The following is a 19,758-nucleotide window of genomic DNA, read 5'->3' on the forward strand; positions in this document are numbered from 1 at the left end:
TGTTAAATCTTTGCTTACAGTAATTTAGCAAGATCTTCAAATATTTAGTGTCTGTGCTCAAGAGGTTTTCCAGTGGCTGTTGGATCAAAAAAGTTGAGAGACTCTTGTCCTGGAGAAATTCAGTTTTAGGTGGTTCATAACAGAGAGAGGTATTTTTTCAAGTATAACATGGCTACAAAGTATCTATGAGATAGTTTCATCCTTATGAATTTGTTTTTTTGAAGCATCCTTCTCAGGATCACCACTGAAACTATCCTGAAAAACATCTTCTGAGTTAGGAATTCCATCCTCTACAGCTCAAAAAATAATGAAAGGCGATCAGAGGTTCAAGCCATTTTAAGCCTGGATGTGTTAGTGCACTTTCTGACAGAGACTTAGTTATCTTACTTGCCAAGCTTGCCAAGCTTACTATTATTATTTTTTGCAGGGATTACATGCAGCTAAATCAAAAGAAAGTGCTTTTAGTTATTTTTTTAGATGAGTACAGTATTACATCAATTATTAATCCAGAAATGTTTTTCAAATATTTTATTACGAAAAATTGCAAACATATACAGAAACTGAAAGAATTTTACAGTAGACATTCTTTCAGCCACCAGGATTCTACCATTAACGTTGTAGTACTCGTCCATCTTTCCATCCATGCACGAATGCGTCTCCTGCAGGGATGCTCGAGATTGTTTACTAACTGGCGTCAGTACCTCCAGTTTTTACCTCTCCACGCTGCCTATCTTTTCTATTGTTGTCAGAGCCATCTTTCCGAAACAAAATTCTTACCATGTAGCTTCTGACAACCCTTCAATACTTCCTAAAGCTTCAGAAAAATGCCCAAAGTCCTTATTGCATCCTGGCCCTTGCATCCTGCTTTTCGAGCACCTTCCTCATCCAATACGCTGGCGGCCACATGTACTGCTTGCAGTTCTCGAATCATACGAGTCACTGGACTTCTCTGAGCCTTTGCTCAGCCTTCTCTTTCTACCTAACGTGACGCTTTCCTTTCCCTATAACCCCTACATTCACTGTTAATGAATCGTTTGCAGCTTGTCTGTACTTAAAGACCTGGTGATACTCACACCCCCTGCCCCCGCAACTGCCAAATCAGAGAAGCCTACTTTGACGCCTTATCCCAAGAAGCCCTCAGCCTTCCCCAAACACTGTCGTATTTCCCAGGACCCCTTCCTTCACGTAACTTATTAGTATCTCGCTTTCTGACCTTTCTTGCTGCTCACAAATGCAAACTCAGGTTCACGTCTCACCCCCCGGGTCTTCGCAGAGTCGCAGGGAGGTACCGAGACGCGGTCTCAGCGCCTGGGTCCAGCGCACCTGCAGCCCGCCCGCGAAGGACGCGCCTCGGGACCGCCCGCTCCCTTCCCCCGCCGGGACACCGCGGCGTCCGCGGCTGCAGCTCCCCTGCCCCCAGACCCCACCTTCCCGTGCAAACAGAAGCGAGCCTCGGGCCCCATCCCGGTACGCTGGGCCCGCTCCCTCCCACTTCCAACGGGACATCCGCCGGCCGTAAAGCTCGGTGCCGACTGCTGCAAAGCGCCTGACGACAGAGCCCGGGGCCGAAGTACGGCCCGCAACCGCCCCCACCCCCGCTGTAAACGTTTGGGTTTCAGGAGCCGAGCGGAGTCGCTGCCTTCTTGTTTGCCTTCCGCACGCGGCCTCAGTCAGTCGGAGGCGGCTCGGGGCCGCGGCAGGGTCGGAGGAAGGGCCCGCGCTTCGCCCCGCGCCCGGCGCCTCCCGGCCGCCATCATCCCGGCGTGCACCGCGGCGGCGGGCGAGCCGGCGGCCATGTTGCGATAGTTTGTTGTTTTCCTCCTGCGGAGAAGCGGGCCCGAGTGGCCCGCCGCCGCCGCCTCGCCCGCCTCCGCCCTTGCTGGCCCGCCGTCCGCCGCCCCCGTCCTCCGCCGCGCGTCCCCGGGCCCCGGCTGGCCCGGCGGCCCCCCGGCTGGCTGGTGGGGCAAGTCCGACGGCCGGGCCCAGCGAGCACCATGGCGGCCGCCCTGGGAGCGGGCGGAGGAGCCGGCGCCGGAGGTACGTGAGGCCCGCGGGGACGGAGGGCTGCGGGCCGGGCGCCACCTGCCCCCGCGCCGCTCCCGCCGTCGTGCGCCCTCCGCCCTCAGTCGAGTCCGCGGGGCGCCGGGCCTCGGCGGGGACGGCCTCGGGGGTCGGGGCCAGGCGCGCTGCCGGGGGCGACCGGTTTCGGGCCCGCGCTCACGGGCGCCCTTTGTGAGCAGCGGGCGGCGTCCGGGGAGCGGGGCTCCCGAGGGGGCCCTCGGCGTGGCGGCCACGGCGTCCCGGGGCGGGCGCGAGAGGCTTAGGCGCGGCGTCGGTCCCTCTGCGTGGCTTCTCGTGCTTTGCAGGCTTAGGTGGCTTTGGTAGGGCACCTAAGTGACAGATTTCAGGGAAAGCCACTTTCCGTTGGAAGCACGTTTCGTGGATTTTTTTTCCCCTTAAATATGTAAAAATAGTTGAAGTGAGTTTTGGGATGGTTGGAAAACTTTGATAAAGGAGACGCGGGGGGATAAAGTAGGAAGGACGGGAACATTTGGGAGCCGCTCTTGAACGTTGGGAGGCGTTCTGGTGTGTCCTCCAGGGCACCCTTTGGTAACGCTGACTTAGGAGGACCTTGTAGGACCCCTGCTCAGGGGTTTTGGCCCGAATGCCGAGACGTTTGTATGGCCAAGTGGGAAAACCGCACTGAACGCGGAGGGCGCGTCTGGCAGCGTGATTTGGTGTTTGTCTCTTTTCTGTCAGATGGTTCTTTGCACGTTAGATCTAAGGCTTCCTGGTTACGTTTTGAAATATATGGTTCATTCTCCTCCCGTGGTTACTCTCTAGGGCCACAGTCACGTGTTTTGTGTCACTCTCGGGGTGGCCTGGGAACTCGCGGGTCGGCACTGTTTTCGTTCGTGATGCCGACGTGCTGTGCGTCTTTCGCTCTCTGGTCCGGTTTCCCAGAGGCTCTGACGACGACACCGCTCTGCTTGCATGGTCTTTGGAGTGTCTCACTTTGACTCTTTAAAACCTGGACGTCAGTGAATGTGCAGTCATGCGCCGCAGAACGACCTTCCGGGCAGCGACGGGCCGCGGGAAGCGCGCGCTGAGGTTCGCGCGACGCGTCTCGCAGAACTCTCGCCGTCGCTAAGCGCCTACGCAGCACTGTGGTGTCCTCAAAAAATTTGAGTCCCGAAAGTTTGAGAATTGCTGTTGTGGAGGATTAAGTGGGCTTTGTCCTCTGTGTTTTTTTCTTGCGTATGGTCACAGGCGGCTGGTTTCCCGTGGCTCTTAGACTAAACCACACTCCCTGTTACCAAGATTTGGGGGTGCTGCCAGACTTGACACCGCCACCCTGCCACCATGCTGTGTGAGCGTTGGCCTCCTCTCCAGGAGGACTGCCCTGCCCCGGCTCTGGCCTGTCTGGGCATGACTACTACTACTACTTCCTTTTTTTTTTTGGTGAGGAAGATTAGCCCTGAGCTAACATCTATGCTAGTCTTCCTGTGTTTTGTCTGTGGGATTGCACCACAGCATGGCCTGATGAGTGGTGTGTATGTCTGCACCTGGGATCCAAACCCATGAACCCGGGGCAACTGAAGCGGAGCGTGGGAACTTAACCACTGCCACTGGGCTGGCCCCTGGAGCTTTACTTCTGTCTAAAGTATTTCCGTTTCCTGCTCACGTGCCTGCCTCCACTTTCTTTTGTGGCACCCTTGCTTTCCTCAGAACGTCTGTCCCAGTTTGTGATTGTGTTTAGTTATTTACTTCTTGTGTAAATCTCTCTCCTCCAGTAGTCTGTAAGCCCCATGAGAACAGGAATGCACCTGTTTTACCTGCCGTGGATTCCAAGTTCCTGACACGTAGTGTGTGCAACAAATATTTGGCAAATGAATGAATTGAAGAATGAAATGTTTTCTGTACAAATCCCTGTACCCCCTTTTCTCTGCAGCTGGAAGTTGCACATGAACAGCTGGCACCTTGTATGGCATGAATAGGATTGCCTGTTTCTATCATTTGTTTTTTTTTTATTGAGTGGTTTATCTCTTTTTCATTATTTTAAATAATTCTTTGTATATTATGTTAGGATTATTGACCCTTTTTATGGTGCTTGCCCTATAACCTTGTTTTAAACTTTTTGCTGTATGGGAGTTTTAAAATTTTATCTTGTGAAATATATCACTGGTTTTTGTAAACTTCTTTCTTGATGGTGTCTTCATTGCCACGAGTCCCTCTCTGCTTCTAATATTTTATGCTTCTGAGCTTTTTTACATTTAGCTTTTATTCCACGTGGAATTTATTTTGAACACAGTGTGAATTTGGGGCTTCTAACAGTTGTAATATGATTTATTGAATTCTCCATGTTTTCCATCTTTATCGTATATTAAATTTTCAGTCATAGTTTTTAAAGTAATTGCTTTCTAGTGTGTGTGTATGTGTTCTTTTTCAGAAATTTTTGGATTAGCCGTGTGCATTTTTTAAAAAAATGAACTTCAGAATTATCAATCAGGTTCTATAAAGAATTCAACTGGAATTTTTATTGGGATTGCCTTGAGTTTAACATAATTTGGGAATGATTGGTATTTTTACAATGTGGGTTCTTTCATCCAGCAACGAAGATGTCTGTCTGTCAAATTGTTCTTTTTGTTTGTCAGTCATCTACCAAATGTTTATTGAGTACCTGCTGTGTGCTGGGCACTGCTCTAAGAGGTTGGGATGCGTAGTGAACACACCAGACGCATCCCTGCCCTTAGGGAGCTTATGTTAGTAACATTTTCTTTATATAATTCTTTCACATTTCTTGTTAGTTTCATTCCCAGATATTTCTGTTTGTTGTCGTTGTGGATAGTATAGTTCTCTATCCTATTACATTCTCGAATTTGTTACTGATGTACTATAGAAATTTTTTTTTTTGTAATTTAATTATTTGCAACTGGCTTATTGGAATCTGGTTTTAATAGTTTGGTGCTTTGGATTTTCTAGTTAGACAGGCATATCTACGGTCTCTTTTATTCCAATATTTATATCTCATTTCTTTTTCTTGTCTTTCTTGTCCTGGAAGCATTCATTGTCAAGCCCTCCACTATAATGTTAAATAGTATGGGTGATGACAGGCATTTTTATCTTGTCTTCTTGTTCTGAGTTTGAGTTTTTTTAATGTTTGACCATTGAGTAGGGTGTTTGCTGTAGGTTTCTGATAGTTATTGTTTGTTTAGCTAAGAAAGTTTGTTTTTTGAATTGGGTTTTAAATTCTCTCAAATGCTTTTTCTGCATCTGCTGAGGTGATCTGTGAGGCTCCTTCTTTAATCTCTTCATGTAATCTATTGATAGATTTCCAGTGCTGAACTAACCATGCATTCTTGGGTGCAAAACCTTGTTCTTGGGGGCCGGCCCCGTGGCCGAGTGGTTAAGTTCGCGCGCTCCGCTTTGGCGGCCCAGGATTTCTCTGGTTCAGATCCTGGACACGGACAGGGCACTGCCTGTCAGGCCATGTTGAGGTGGTGTCCCACCTGCCACAACTAGAAGACCCACAACTAAGATATACAGCTATGTACTGGGGGGATTTGGGGAGAAAAAGCAGGAAAAAAAACCAAAAAACTTTATTGTTCTGCATGTTTCATTCTTTTTAACATATTGTTGCATTTCAGCTTAGGATTTCTCTATGGTCATAAGAGAGAGTGGCTTATAGTTTTCTTTGTTTATATTTGTGTGTGCACATGTGCTGTTCTGTTTTTTATAACATAGGCTGGCTTCCCAGAGTGAGTTGTGAGGTTTTCTGGGACAGTGTAAAAATCCCTTTGTTAAATGTTAGAAGAATCCTGTCTGTAAAGCCATTTGGGTCTGGTGCCTCTTTAAGTTATTTTTCAATTTCTTCTGTCATTATTGGTGTATTTAGCTTTTTAAAAACCATGAGTAGTCACTTTGGAAAAAATTTCTGGAAAAATTATTCTTTGTTTATATTTTTGAATTAATTAATGTAGAGTTAAATGCTATAGCTTCCTAAGAATGGGTGTGTTGAAGTAAATTTTTTGAAACCCATGCATGTCTGAACAAATTCTTTCTTTATTTTCATACTTGATTGATGATTTGGTTGTGTCTAGAATTCTAGATTTGAATTCATTTTCTGTAGATTTTTGTGGGTACTGTTGTGATGTTTTCTGACTTCCAGTTCTGCTCTTGAGAAGTCTGATGACATTCTTATTTCTTATCATTTGTATGTGACCTTTTTTCTCTCTCTGGAGAGTTTTAACAACTCCTCTCCAGTGTTCTAAAATTTTGTTAGCATAGGTCTTTTTGTATTTATTGTACTCTGCATTTGGCGTACACTTTAGGTTGGAAATATGTGTTCCTCAATTCTGGGAAATCTTATATTGTTTTTCTCCCTTTCATTTCTTCTGTTCTCACCTTCTGAAACTCTTAGTATTGGATTTTGATGCTTCATTTACATACAGAATAAGAATGAGACAGTTCGTTAATATTCTTTTGGAAGGATAGGTGCTTTTGTAGTTCATAAAGTGAAATAAAAGACTAGGACAGCTAAGACTGGAGAAGCGTGGAAATCAGGGCTGCTCTGGAGCCTTGGGCACATGCAGCTGCTGGCGAGGCATCCCTCCAGCGAGGCTGCCACTCCCTCTTCAGTTATTTTTCTGATTGACGCCGGAATTTTGTTCCTGTTTGACTAAATGCTGTTCATCTTTAGCTGATTTAGCTATAGCTACATGTGGGTCCACTGTTGATCTTTTGGTACTTCCCTCTCTTTTTTGAGAGAATATGGAACTCTGATACTTATGTATAATTCCATTTTTAAAATGTTGGCAACTAAGTCGATTAAAAACAGATAACGTAATTCAAAGAGAGCATGTGTCTTTAGGCCACCAGATTGCAGCCTACACTTTAGAGTGATTCTGCCAGCGTAATTTAGTAGGTCCCATGAATGAGTAGTCTTCTTACTAAACATTGAGGAAGTTGTGGCTGTCCTTCAGTATTTTATATAGGAAGTCACAGGGTGTTTACTACAGTTCCTTCCTCGGTGAATTCAAGGCACTGTACTGGATGTTTGGTAGACCTGAGTTTAAATCTAGTTTTGCCGTTTACTGACGTTGGTTAATCTTAATTTTCACGTTTGTAAAAGGAGGATTTGGGGATGGATTACCTGAGAAAATGAATGTAAAAATGCTGGCTTGTTGAAGTGAAATGGGGCCTCAGTTCAGCTCTTCAGTAGTGTTAGGATTTGGGTTTTAGCAGTCCCGTTTCAGTCAGGAGAACAGAAGCCATGCTATGCTTTCCAAGTATGAAGGGTTTTAATACAGGAACCAGAGGCTTATACAACCCTTGAAAAGGCTGGAGGTCCAACGATCAGGAAGACTTTCTCTATGAATCTCAGCTTGGTTGTCAGGGGCTTGCCGGGAAGCCCTTGCGACTCTGAAGGCTGTTGGGGAAGCTCCCGTGGGCTGTCCCAGTCTGCAGCGCTGAAGTGTTTCCTTTTGATGGTATTGAGTCTCAAGAAACCACCGCTGTCACAGCTCTTATAAGCCAGATGCAACACGTGGTTTTCAAGAGCTCCCTGTGACCTGAGAACTTCACATCTGCTTTCTGTGTGTGTGTGTGTGTGTGTGTGTGTGTGTGTGTGTGTGTGTGTGTGCGCGCGCGCATGCGTGCATGCATGTGTGTGCACGTCCATGTGTCTGTGTTCGTGTCTGTGTCCGTGTGTCCTGCCTCTGCCTCCTGAGAATAATTGTGATGGTAATTGCGACTCAAACCTGTGAGAACCTTGTCTTGCAGACTCTAACTTAGAGCCGCACAGGGAAGGAGGCTCTGGGAAGTGCGTGTCCCGTATCCTCTGCACCATTGCTCAGAGTGGTGGCGACCACAGTTACAGTTAGCACGACTGTTGCTTATGTCTATGGAAGGAAAAAGATTGGTGGAAGGACTTTCTCCCTTTTTTTGACATTTTTCCCGTTAAACTTCACAAATTTAGCAGCTGATCTGCAGCAATTTAAAAGGTTTCACTTTTTAAAAAGAGGCTCTAGATTCTTGGGAAAAGAAATGGGGTGTCATTTTCTCTAGAGTCTAAGTCGTGATGGCAACATCCAGTTGGTGGAGCCCAGACCGCTTTTCTTCTTCTGGCTGCCCTGGATGGTAGAGAACTCAAGGGTCTAGCTTTTATAGCTTCCATCTCGGGAGGCAGAGCCTTGTCTTCATCAGGACTCATACCATGATTTCCAAACACAGGAAGAGGAAATTCATTTGCACGATAGCCCAACAAATGGCCAATGTGCACTACACTTCATAAGCAAAATACAGAGTTCATTTAGGAAGAACATGTCCAGGGACCCCTGTAATATAAGAGATTTTTAAAACAGTGACTACAAATTATTTCTCAAGCAACATGATCTAAGGCTGTTTCTGAAAGCTTTGCTTGGTTACTCAGAATTTGGTAGTTATATTGTAGGGCTAATAGGCTCACTTTCAAAGTTCTTCAACGTTGTCCTGATTGCTTTTGTTTAGTTACTGTTTAAATAAGGGGTCTGGATTGCCTCATCTGTAAAATACGGAATTTTTTGACTCTTAGTGATTCAGAATGCGAGCATATTATACATGAGAACGGTGTTGAGATGAAAGAAGGTTGAAAACTTTTGGATTAGAGCAAAGATTGGTATACTTTTTCTGTAAAAGGTCAGATGTAAATATTTTAGGCTTTGCAGATCCCATGGATTGTGTTGAAACTACTCAGCTCTGCCCTTGTAGTTTGAAAGCAGCTATAGACAATATGTAATTGAATTGTCATACAGTGTTCCAATAAAAGCTTATTATGTAGACAGTAGTCAAATTTGGATAAAACAGGTTGCAGACCTACTTGGCCTGTGGACTATAGTTTGCTGACCCTTAGACTAGACTTGAGCCCTGTTCCCAGGTAGTATTCTATAAAGTTTCTAGTCCAAGTTCCAGATTCCTGGAAACGGTGAGGAAATAGTGAGAATGCTAAGTAAAAGTTGTGTTAGTTATAGGTATCTTATTGCTGTGTAATTGAAAATTGTAAAAATTCCAGTAGATATCTTTAGTCTTGCTGTTAAGGGAAATTGACTCCCTTATTAGAGTAGAATGTTTAGTTCAAGGGTTACTCTTAGGAGGAGAGTTTCCAGACAAAGGCATTGACCACTCTTGCCCTGCTGAGTTAATCTTTCCCTTGGTCTTCAGGGATGTGCTGTTCTTCCTTAAAAACTGGACTCAGGACACATTTTGTTCTCTTGGTTCTGCTCAGTATGGCAGATATAAACTGGAACTTTAAAAAAAGGATTTGTCTATGTTCTAAAGGAGAACAGAAAGGAAATGACTGCAGAAAATGTAAGAAGAATAAAAGCAGGTGTACAGGGTTCTTTGTAGTTTGTTTCTTAGGATTTTGAGTCAGGGTTCTCTCCACATCCATTTTTACATAGCATATTCCAGGGAGAAAGAATGTATGTTCTTACTGTCTGCCTCACTAGGTGTGGTCTTTCCCTTGCTTAATGTGCCTTCGTTTAAGCACAGGGTTACCCACGTTTACAACCCTTCTTATTTCCTTTTGGGAATTCTGGTTGTTTTTCACTTCCATCTGCTGCTGTACCTATATCTCACTGACTTGTGTCATTTCTTTTCTCTGTCGTAAATGGTCCCCTTCACGCATCTCTTCCATCTCCATGCATTCATGGCCAAAGCTTCTTGAGAGAGTAGTCACCACCTGTATAAAGCAACAATATCTTGCTCCTGCTCACTTTGTATTTTCCTTTTTGCAGGGAGAAATAATTTAATAATATAAACTCTCCAGAATAATGTGACAAACCTGTGAACCTTACAGCTGCAATTAGCCTTTAATGCTTTGTCCCGTTTGCATCAGGTTGTTTTCTTGTAACGAAGGAAAATATTACAGATGAGGTCCCTGTTATACTTTGCCTAAGTCTACCAACTCTTTCTTCTCCAGAGTTGCATACTGTCAGGAATTTGACATTAGTATTTCCATGAAGGTTTCTGTTACACATCAATGTAGCACGATATTAAATTAATAAATATATCTACATGTATGTATTCATAACCAGTATATACTTATTTTATGCCACAAAGGTTACCTTGTGCATATGTCATTTTGTATTTTTAACAGTAAGTCTTTGGTTTAGATTTGTCAAAGTGAGGCCACTCATTTTGAGCAAGTGAGGAATAAAAGATAAATGCATGTTTATTTTTGCTAGATATTGCCAAATACATTTTTGTGTAGGGTTTGTACCACCACTAGTATATGAGAGCACTTATTCCCCCACAGTCTCAACAGAGTATGTTGTCAAATGTTTGAGTCTTTGTCAGAAGTGAAAAATAGTTCATGTTTTTAAAAAGATTTATTGGAAAAATGTCAACTTAAAAATAATTGCGTAGTTCCTATATGTCCATCATCCAGCTACAGCAATATTAAATCATGGCTAATCAATTGTATTTCATTTGTACTCAACTTTCTTATTCCTTCCCCTTATTTTTTTGAAGAAAGTAAGAATATCATAGACACATCATTTTGTCTGTAAATATTTCTTTGTGATCTCTAAAAGATAGACTTAAAAAACCATTATACTCTTAGCATACCTGAAAAAAGAACCATTTCGTAATGTCACATGCAGTCAGTGCTCAAGATTTCGTTAGATTTATGTCATAAAAGTTTAAAAATACACTATATTTGAATTAGAATCCAAATAAAGGCTGCACATTGTGATTAATGTTTTTTAAGTTTCTTTAATTTCCTTCTGTTTCTCTGTTTCTTTGTGGTTTATTTGTTGAATTGTTACGGAATTTCCTACAGTCTGGATTTTACTGATTGTATTTCATTGGAGTTTTTTTAAAAATTATTTTTTGTTATGGTTAAATACATATAACAAAACTTACCATCATAACCATTTTTTAAAAATTATTTTATTGAAGTCATATTGGTTTATAGTAGTAATTTCAGGTGTACGTTACTATATATCAGTTTCTGTGTAGACTGCATCTTGCTAACCCCCAATAGTCTAGTTTTGTTTGTTGTTTTTTTCATGTTTCAAAGGTGTATTTTTTAAAAATTATTTTATTGAGGTCATTTTGGTTTCTAACGTGTAATTTCAGGTGTATGTTGTTATATATCAGTTTGTGTATAGACTGCATCTTGCTCACCCCTGATAGTCTAGTTTTTGTCTGTAACCATCCATATGTGCCCCTTTACCCGTTTTGCCCTTCCCCCCACCCCCTTCTCCTCTGGTAACCACTAATCTGTTCTCCTTTGTCTTCCACATATGAGTGCAATCATGTGGTGTTTGTCTTTCTCTGTCTGGCTTATTTCGCTTAACCTAATATCCTCAAGGTCCATCCATGTGTTGCGAATGGGACAATTTTGTCTTTTTTTTTTGACTGAGTAGTATTTCATTGTATGTATATACCACATGTTCTTTATCCATTCATCAGTTGATGGGCACTTGGGTTGCTTCCACGTCTGGGCTATTGTCAATAATGCTGCAATGAGCATAGTGGTGCATAAATGTTTTCGTATTGTTGATTTCAGGTTCTTTGGATAAATACCCAGTAGTGGGATAGCTGGATCATATGGTATTTCTATTTTTAATTTTTTGAAAAATCTCCATACTGTTTCTCATAGTGGCTGCACCAGTTTGCATTCTCCCCAGCAGTGTATGAAGGTTCCCTTTTCTCCACGTTCTCTCCAACATTTGTTATTTTTTGTCTTTTTAATTATAGCCATTTTGACAGGTATAAGATGATATCTCATTGTAGTTTTGATTTGCATTTCCCTAATAATTGGTGATGTTGAACATCCTTTCATGTGCCTGTTGGCCATCTGTGTATCTTCTTTGGAAAAATGTCTGTTCATACTCTCTGCGTATTTTTTGATCAGATTGTTCATTTTTTTGTTGTTGAGTTGTATGAGTTCTGTATATATTTTGGAAATTAACCCCTTGTCAGATGTGTGATTTGCAGATATTTTCTCCCAGTTGGTGGATTGGCTTTTCCTTTTGTTCATAGTTTCTTTTGCCTTGCAGAAGCTTTTTAGTCTGTAGTCCCATTTGTTTATTTTTTCGTTTCCCTTGCTTGAATAGACGTGGTATTTGAAAAGATACTGCTAAGACCAGTGTCACAGAGTGTACTGCCTATATTTTCTTTTGGATTTTTATGGTTTCAGGTCTTATGTTCAAGTGTTTTTATCCATTTTGAGTTAATTTTTGTGTATGGTGTGAGATAATGGTCTGCTTTCATTCTTTTGCACATGGCTGTCCAGTTTTCCCAATACCATTTATTGAAGAGACTTTCCTTTCTCCATTGTACATTCTTGACTCCTTTGTCAAAGATTAGCTTTCCATAGATGTCTGGCTTTATTTCTGGGTTTTCACTTCTGTTCCATTGATCTGTGTGCCTGTTCTTGTACCAGTACCATGCTGTTTTGAGTAGTATAGCTGTGTAGTATATTTTGAAGTCAGGGATTGTGATGCCTCCAGCTTTGTTCTTTTCTCCAGGATTTCTTTGGCTATTCAGGGTCTTTTGTTGTTCTGTATAAATTTTAGGACTCTTTGTTCTACTTTCAAGAAGAATGTCACTTGGATTTATTGGGATTGTATTGAATCTGTAGATTGCTTTAGGTAATATGGTCATTTTAGCTGTGTTTGTTCTTCCCGTCTATGAGTGTGGACTCCATTTCTTTATATCTTCTTCGATTTCTTTCAGTAATGTCTTATAGTTTTCAGTATATAGGTCTTTCACCTCTTTGGTTAAGTTTATTCTTAGATATTTTATTCTTTTTGTTGCGATTGTAAATGGGATTATATTCTTGACTTTTCTTTCTGCTAGTTTGTTATTAGTGTATAGAAATGCCACTGATTTTTAAATTTGATTTTGTACCATACAACTTGGTTGTAGTTGTTGATTATTTCTAATAGTTTTCTGGTGGATTCTTTAGGGTTTTCTATGTATAGAATCATGTTGTCTGCAGAGAGTGAGAATTTTACTTCTTCCTTTCCAATTTGAATTCCTTTTATTTCTTTTTCTTGCCTAATTGCTCAGGCAAAACCTCCAGTAGTATGTTGAATAAGAGTGGTGAGGGTCAGTATGCTTGTCTTGTTCCTGTTCTCAGAGGAGTGGCTTTCAGTTTTTCTCTGTTAGGTATGATGTAAGCTGTGGGTTTGTCATATATGGCCTTTATTGTGTTGAGATGCTTGCTTTTTCTGCCCATTTTATTGAGAGTTTTTATCATAAGTGGATGTTGGATTTTGTCAAATGCCTTCTCTGCATCTATTGAGATGATTGTGTGATTTTCATTCCTCATTTTGTTGATGTGGTGTGTCACATTGATTAATTTGCGGATGTTGAACCATCCCTGCATCCCTGGTTTAAATCCCACTTGATCATGGTGTATGATCCTTTTAACGTATTGATGTATTTGATATGCTTATATTTTGTTGAGGATTTTTGCACCTGTGTTCATCAGCGATATTGGCTTTTAATTTTCCTTTATTGTGTTTTTGTCTGGTTTTGGTATGAGGGTAGTTTTGGCCTTGTAGTATGAGTTAGGAAGCATTCTGTCTTCTTCAGTTTTTTATAATAGTTTGAGATGGATGGGTGTTAAATATTCTTTGAATGTTTGGTGGGATTCTCCAGAGAAGCCGTCTGGTCATGGACTTTTGTTTTTTAGGGAAGTTTTTGATTACTGTTTCAATCTCTTATGACTGGTCTATTCAGATTCTCTATTTCTTATTTGTTTAGTTTTGGGAGGTTATATGATTCTAAGAATTTATTCATTTCTTCTGGATTATACAATTTGTTGGCATGTAACTTTTCGTTGTATTCTCTTAGAGTCCTTTGTATTTCTGTGGCATCTGTTGTAATTTCTCCTCGTTCACTTTTAATTTTATTTATTTGAGACTTCTCTCTCTTTTTTTCTAGTGGGTCTGGCTAAGGTTTGTCAGTTTTGTTTTATCTTCTTAAAGAACCAGCTCTTAGTTTCATTCATTGGTCCTTTCTATTGTTTATTTAGTCTCTGTTTCATTTATTACTGCTGTAGTTTTTATTATTTCCCTCCTTCTGCTGACTTTGGGCTTTTTCTTCTTTTTCTGCTTCTCTTAAGTGTGGTTTAAGATTACTTACTGGAGATGTTTCTTGTTTGGTGAGGTGGGCCTGTCTAGCTGTAAATTTCCCCCTTAGTACTGCTTTTGCTTCATCCCATGAGAGTTGGTATGTTGTGTTTTCGTTTTCGTTTGTCTACAGGTATTTTTTGATTTCTCCTTTGATTTGTTCATTGATCCAGTGGTTGTTCAATATCATGTTGTTTAGTCTCCATATATTTGTGACTTTCCCAGCTTTTTTCTTGTGGTTGATTTCTAGTGTCGTAGCGTTGTGGTCTGAAAAGATGCTTGATATGATTTCAGTCTTCTTAAATTTATTGAGGCTTGCCTTGTTTCCCAGCATATTAATGTTTGAGAATGTTCCATGTGCACTTAAGGAGAATATGTATTCTGCTGTTTTTGGATGGAATGTTCTATGTATATCTATTATAAAGTCCATCTGGTCTAGCGTTTGATTTAAGGCCACTCTTTCCTTGTTGACTTTCTGTCTGGATGATCTATCCATTGATGTAAGTGCGATGTTGAGGTCCCCTAGTATTATTGTGTTGCTGTCAGTTTCTCCCTTTAAATCAGTTAATAGGTGCTTTATATACTTTGGTCCTCTTGTGTTGGGTGCCTCTCTATTCATAAGTGTTATGTTCTCTTGGTGGAATGTCCTTTTTATTCTTATATACTGCTTCTCTGTCTCTCATTATCTTTTTTATCTTGAAGTCTGCTTTGTCTGGTGTGTGTGTGACAACACCTGCTTTCTTTTGCCTGCTATTTGCTTGGAGTATCATTTTCCATCCCTTCACTCTGAGTCTGTGTTTGTCTTTAGAGCTGAGCTGTATTTCCTAGAGGCATCATATTGTTGGCTCTTGTTTTTTTCTTTGTTAGGAAGCTTGGCCCTGAGCTAACATCTGTTGTCAACCTTTCCAACCTTCCTCTTTTTTTTTGCTTGAGGAAGATTGTCACTGAGCTAACATCTGTGCCAGTCTTCCTCTATTTTATGTGGTGTGTCACCACAGCGTGGCATGATGAGGGGTGCTAGCTCTGCGTCAGGGATCTGACCCTGCAAACTCTGGGCCCCCTAAACACAGCACATAGAACTTGAACCACTCAGCCACGGGGCTGGCCCTGGCAGAAGTTTTCTTGAAAATGAAGTGAGCCTATCTCTTCAAGGAAAACAACTGACAGTATGTATTGCCAATGATAAAATCCAAGCTTTCAAGGAAAAATTAGAATTTTGGAAAAGTTGTGTTTGTTCTGGCGAGCTTAAAAACATCCCAATTCTTGAAGACTTTTCTGATGAGATTGGTAGTGCTATTAACAAATATGACCTTGATATTGAGTAATGAAATGTGTCAGCATTTGGAAGTATATTAACTCAGTGAGCCAGTATTTTCAAAATGACCGATGCATAATATTACCAAATCACGTGTGATAAAGATCCATTAACAGTGCATGACATAACAGTGTATTTCAACGTAAAGAGAGTATGAAATGTTCATTGCTAAGGCCTCAGATTCTGCATTGCAACTAACCTTTGAGAAACTGACTTTTTGAGTATTGGTGTAGTATCGAAGAAGAACATCTAAAATTGTCTGAAAAGGCTATTAAAGTACTCCTCACTTTTACAACTACATGTATATTTGCAGTAGGATTTCTTTTATGCACTTCAGTCAGAACAGTAGTCATATCCTTCTCGACAACATTTCAGTCAATGACAGACCGTGTATACTGCCGTGCTTCCGTAAGATTGGTACCATGGAGCCTGGGTGTGTAGTAGGCTGTACCATCTAGGTTTGTGTAAGTGCACTCTATGATGTTGCACAAGATGACATTGCCTAATGACGCATTTCTCAGGATGTATCTCCATCATTAAATGACACATGACTGTGTTGCAAGAAAGTGAATGTAGAAGCAGATGTAAAAATCCAGCTGTCTTCTACAAAGTCAGATGTTAAAGAATTTTGCAAAACTGGAAAATATCTTTCTCTTTTTTTAAAATGCAATATTCGTTAAAAATATGCCACATTAATGTGTAATGGGTTTATAGTTTCTTTTGCATGATTTAATGATAAAATATTTTTAAAATGCCTTGGTTTTAATTTCTAATACAGTAAATATTGAAAGATATAACCCATGTACATTTCTAATGCATTTCCTATTTTCTTTAAAATTGTAATTAGCTGGGTTTGCACCTGCCATAGCTCTCCTCCTCATTTTCCATCTCTTTACCCTTCTCTATTTTTTCCCAATAAAGACCTTAAGTTAGATTCTGTCCCTCTGTCTGTTTATTGGGCTTATCGTTTGTCTCTTCTTTAGACTGTAACCTACACAAGGGCAGAGATTTTTGTTATCTTGTCAATCCTGTATGCCAGGTGTTTAAAACAATTTCTGGCATACATTAGGTGTTCAAGAAATAATTGTTGCATGAATGAAGGTTTCATGACCTCAGTTTTATTTGTACTTTGTGCTTAACTTGCATTTCCTTATTTTGGAATGATTTCATAGCCAGTTTCCTTGGACATTTTATGAGGATCTCTCCTTTGGAGAAGTGTTCAGTTGTTTTTGCGTGCTCCTGCCTTCTGATTTTGACTTTTGTGGATTTAACTCACTCCAGGAAGGACTTACTGAGCAAGATGGCAGTTAAATTTTCTTCTGGAGTGTCTGCTCTGATGGATAGTGGTGGACTGGTGCAGGGATTCCCAACCCTAGCTGTCTATCAGAATTACTAGGAAGCTTTAAAAAAACAAAAATTAGAGCCCACTGAATCTGATTCAGAGTGGGGCCAAAGATTGCATAATTTTTAAGAAGGTCTCTAGGTGATTGTTATTAGCTAGCCTGGCATAAGGATTTTCTGGCCTTAGCAGAATTGGGTGCTATAATTAATTAGTGTTATCTGCCTGTATTAATTCCTTCACTGTGTACTCTTGTGGAAAAAGCCATGAATGAAAGTTTTTGCTTATAAAATCTTGGGACTTTCTTCATATTTTCATGGATAGAGAAGGCTGCCTGTTTTCATGAAGTATATAATCTGATGGGGGAAGGAAAACTAACACAGAAATCCTTTAGAAAATAAGTGTAAAGTAGGTGGCATTGACTAAAAGTGGAGCAGAAGGTAGAAGAGAAGGCATTGAAGATAGGTGTTTTGGCTCTGGTTCTTTTTCTCAAAAATCTTAACTTGGCTGCTTGTAAGAACAGTCCACAGGCATATTTTATTTGATCTGCAGATTTTTTTTAAAAAAAACTTGTTAGTTGCTTGTATTTAACAATTAGGGAAAAATACATATTTCTGTCTTGCCTTGAAACTTAGACTCTGCCCTCCTTGGGCCTGCATTCTTTGTAATGTGTGGTAATGCTCCTGTCTGTAAACAAGGTAAAGTCCTGCTAATTTGACATAATTCCCACCCAGCCTGCTTTGCTCATTTGTACTCCCTGCCTAGTTCCTGCAGGCGTTTGAGTTTGTCTTCCCTGACCAAAGTTTCTTAATATGTTATCTTTTTAAAAAAGAGCTTTATGTATAATTGACATGCAAGAAGTTGTATGTCTTTGAAACATGCAATTTGATAAGTTTGGGTACGTGTATACACCTGTGAAATCACAACCACAGTCAATGTAGTGAATGTGTCGTCATCTTCGAAAGTGTCCTCATGTCCTTTGTAATTCCTGCCTCCTGCTCCTGCCTGCCCTGCTACCTGTGAGCACATGCTGATTCTATTACAACCAAGTGTCTACAGTTTTACGAAAGAAATCTGAGACTATGTGCTCTTTTTTCCCCCTCTGGCTTCTCTCACTTAATACTAATTATGTTGAAAGTTGTCCATGTTGTTGAGTTTATCAATAATCATTCTCTTTTATTGTTGAGTAGAGTTGCATTTATGGGTATTTTGCAGTTTGTTCGTCTGTTTGCTTGTTGATGGACATTTGGGTTCTTTCCAGTTTTTGGCTTTTACCCACAGTGTGGGTATGAACATTTGTGTGCAAACCTTTACGTGGACTTACATTTCCTTTTCTCTTGGGTCGTTACGTAGGAGTGGAATGGTTGGGTCACATGTTAGGGCTATGTTTAGCTGTTTAAGAAACTGTCCAACTGTTTTATTAAGTGATTGTATCACTTTACGTTCCTGTCAACAGAGACTAAGAGTTGGTTGCTCAACATCTTTGACAGCACTTGGTATGGTCAGTCTTTTACATTTTAGCCCTTCTCATGGATGTGTTCTGGTGTATCATTGTGGTTTTAATGTGCATTTCCCTAATGACTAGTGTAATGATCTAGAGAATTTTGTCACACGTACATGTTCTTTGGTGAAGTCTCTACTTAAATATTTTACACTTTAAAAAAATGAGTTATTGTTGAATTTTGAGAGTTCTTTATACTCTCCACATGTAAGTCCTTTATTAGATAAATACTTTGCAAAGACTTTTTCCTAGTCTGGCTTGTCTTCATTTTTTTCTTAATGATGATTTTGGAGATTAGAAGTTTAAAATTTTGATGAAGTCCAGATTATCATTTTGTTATTTTATTGATTGTGCTTTTGCTATCACAATAAGAAATCCTTGCCTAACCCAGGCTCCACAAAGATTTTCTTCTGTTTTTGCAAGGTATAAATCCAGGTTCAGTTTTTTTTCCCCTCTTGCTTTCATTTTCCTTTTTTTTTCTTTTTTTGCATATGGCTGTGCAGTTGTTCAGCACCATTTGTTGAAAAGTGTGTCATTCATGTCTTTGTAAAATATCGGTTTTCCATATATGTATGGGTGTATTTCTTGATAGGCTATTCTATTCCATTGATCTGTTTGTCTATCTTTATGCCAATACTACAGGTTTTTTTTTCCTGCTTTATCTCCCCAAATCCCCCCAGTACATAGCTGTATATCTCAGTTGCAGGTCCCTCCAGTTGTGGCGTTTGGGACACCACGCCAGTGTGGCCTGATGACCGGTGCCATGTCCACGCCCAGGATCCGAACCAGCGAAATCCTGGGCCATCACAGCGGAGCATGCGAACTTAGCCACTTGGCCACGGGGCCGGCCCCTACAGTTTTTATTATTATAGCTTTCTAATAATTCTTAAAATTAGATAACGTTAGCTCTCCAGTGTGCTCGTTTTTCAGAGTTGTTTTGGTTATTCTAGGTCCTTTGCCTTTTAATATGAATTTTAGAATCATGTTTTCAATTTCTACAAAAAAGTTGCTGGGATTTTGATTGGGATCACATTGAATATATTTCAACAGTATTGAGTCTTGACTCATGAACAAGGTATTTCACTTCATTTATTTAGATATTTAGTTTCTCAGCAGTATTTCATACTTCTTAATGTACAAGTCTTCCATATCTTATCATATTTATCCCTAGTATCTTATATTTTTTATTCTACTGCAGAGATTAATTCAGTTTCCAGTTGCTTATTACTTGTACATAGAAAAGCTATTGATTTTTTATATTGATTTTATATTTTGCAAGCTTCCTCACTTACTAGTTTTAGTACCATTTTTTTGTAGATTCCATTTGATTTTCTGCATAGCTGATCATGTTTGCTGTGAATAAAGACAATTTCACTTCTTCCTTGTCAATCTGAATTTGTTTTGTTTCTTTTTCTTCTCTGGTGACATTGGGCAGAACTTCCAGTGCACTGCTGAATTGAAGTGGTAGGAGTGGCAG

At 40.6% G+C, this 19,758-nt stretch overlaps 1 protein-coding gene across 3 annotated transcripts in view; it reads left to right on the forward strand.

Annotated features, from left to right (window-relative positions):
• The first annotated feature begins 1,608 nt into the window (after window positions 1-1,608).
• Window positions 1,609-19,758, forward strand: part of RBM33 (RNA binding motif protein 33) — a 133,470-nt gene continuing 115,320 nt past the window's right edge. For all 3 annotated transcript variants that reach the window (XM_070616972.1, XM_070616973.1, XM_070616974.1), the window contains exon 1: window positions 1,609-2,037. In XM_070616972.1, the coding sequence (XP_070473073.1) occupies window positions 1,995-2,037 (43 nt within the window). In that variant the 5' untranslated portion in view covers window positions 1,609-1,994. The remainder of the gene's footprint in view (window positions 2,038-19,758) is intronic.

The sequence above is a fragment of the Equus przewalskii genome, chromosome 4 (assembly GCF_037783145.1).
Source record: "Equus przewalskii isolate Varuska chromosome 4, EquPr2, whole genome shotgun sequence".
Classification (NCBI taxonomy): Eukaryota; Metazoa; Chordata; class Mammalia; order Perissodactyla; family Equidae; genus Equus; species Equus przewalskii.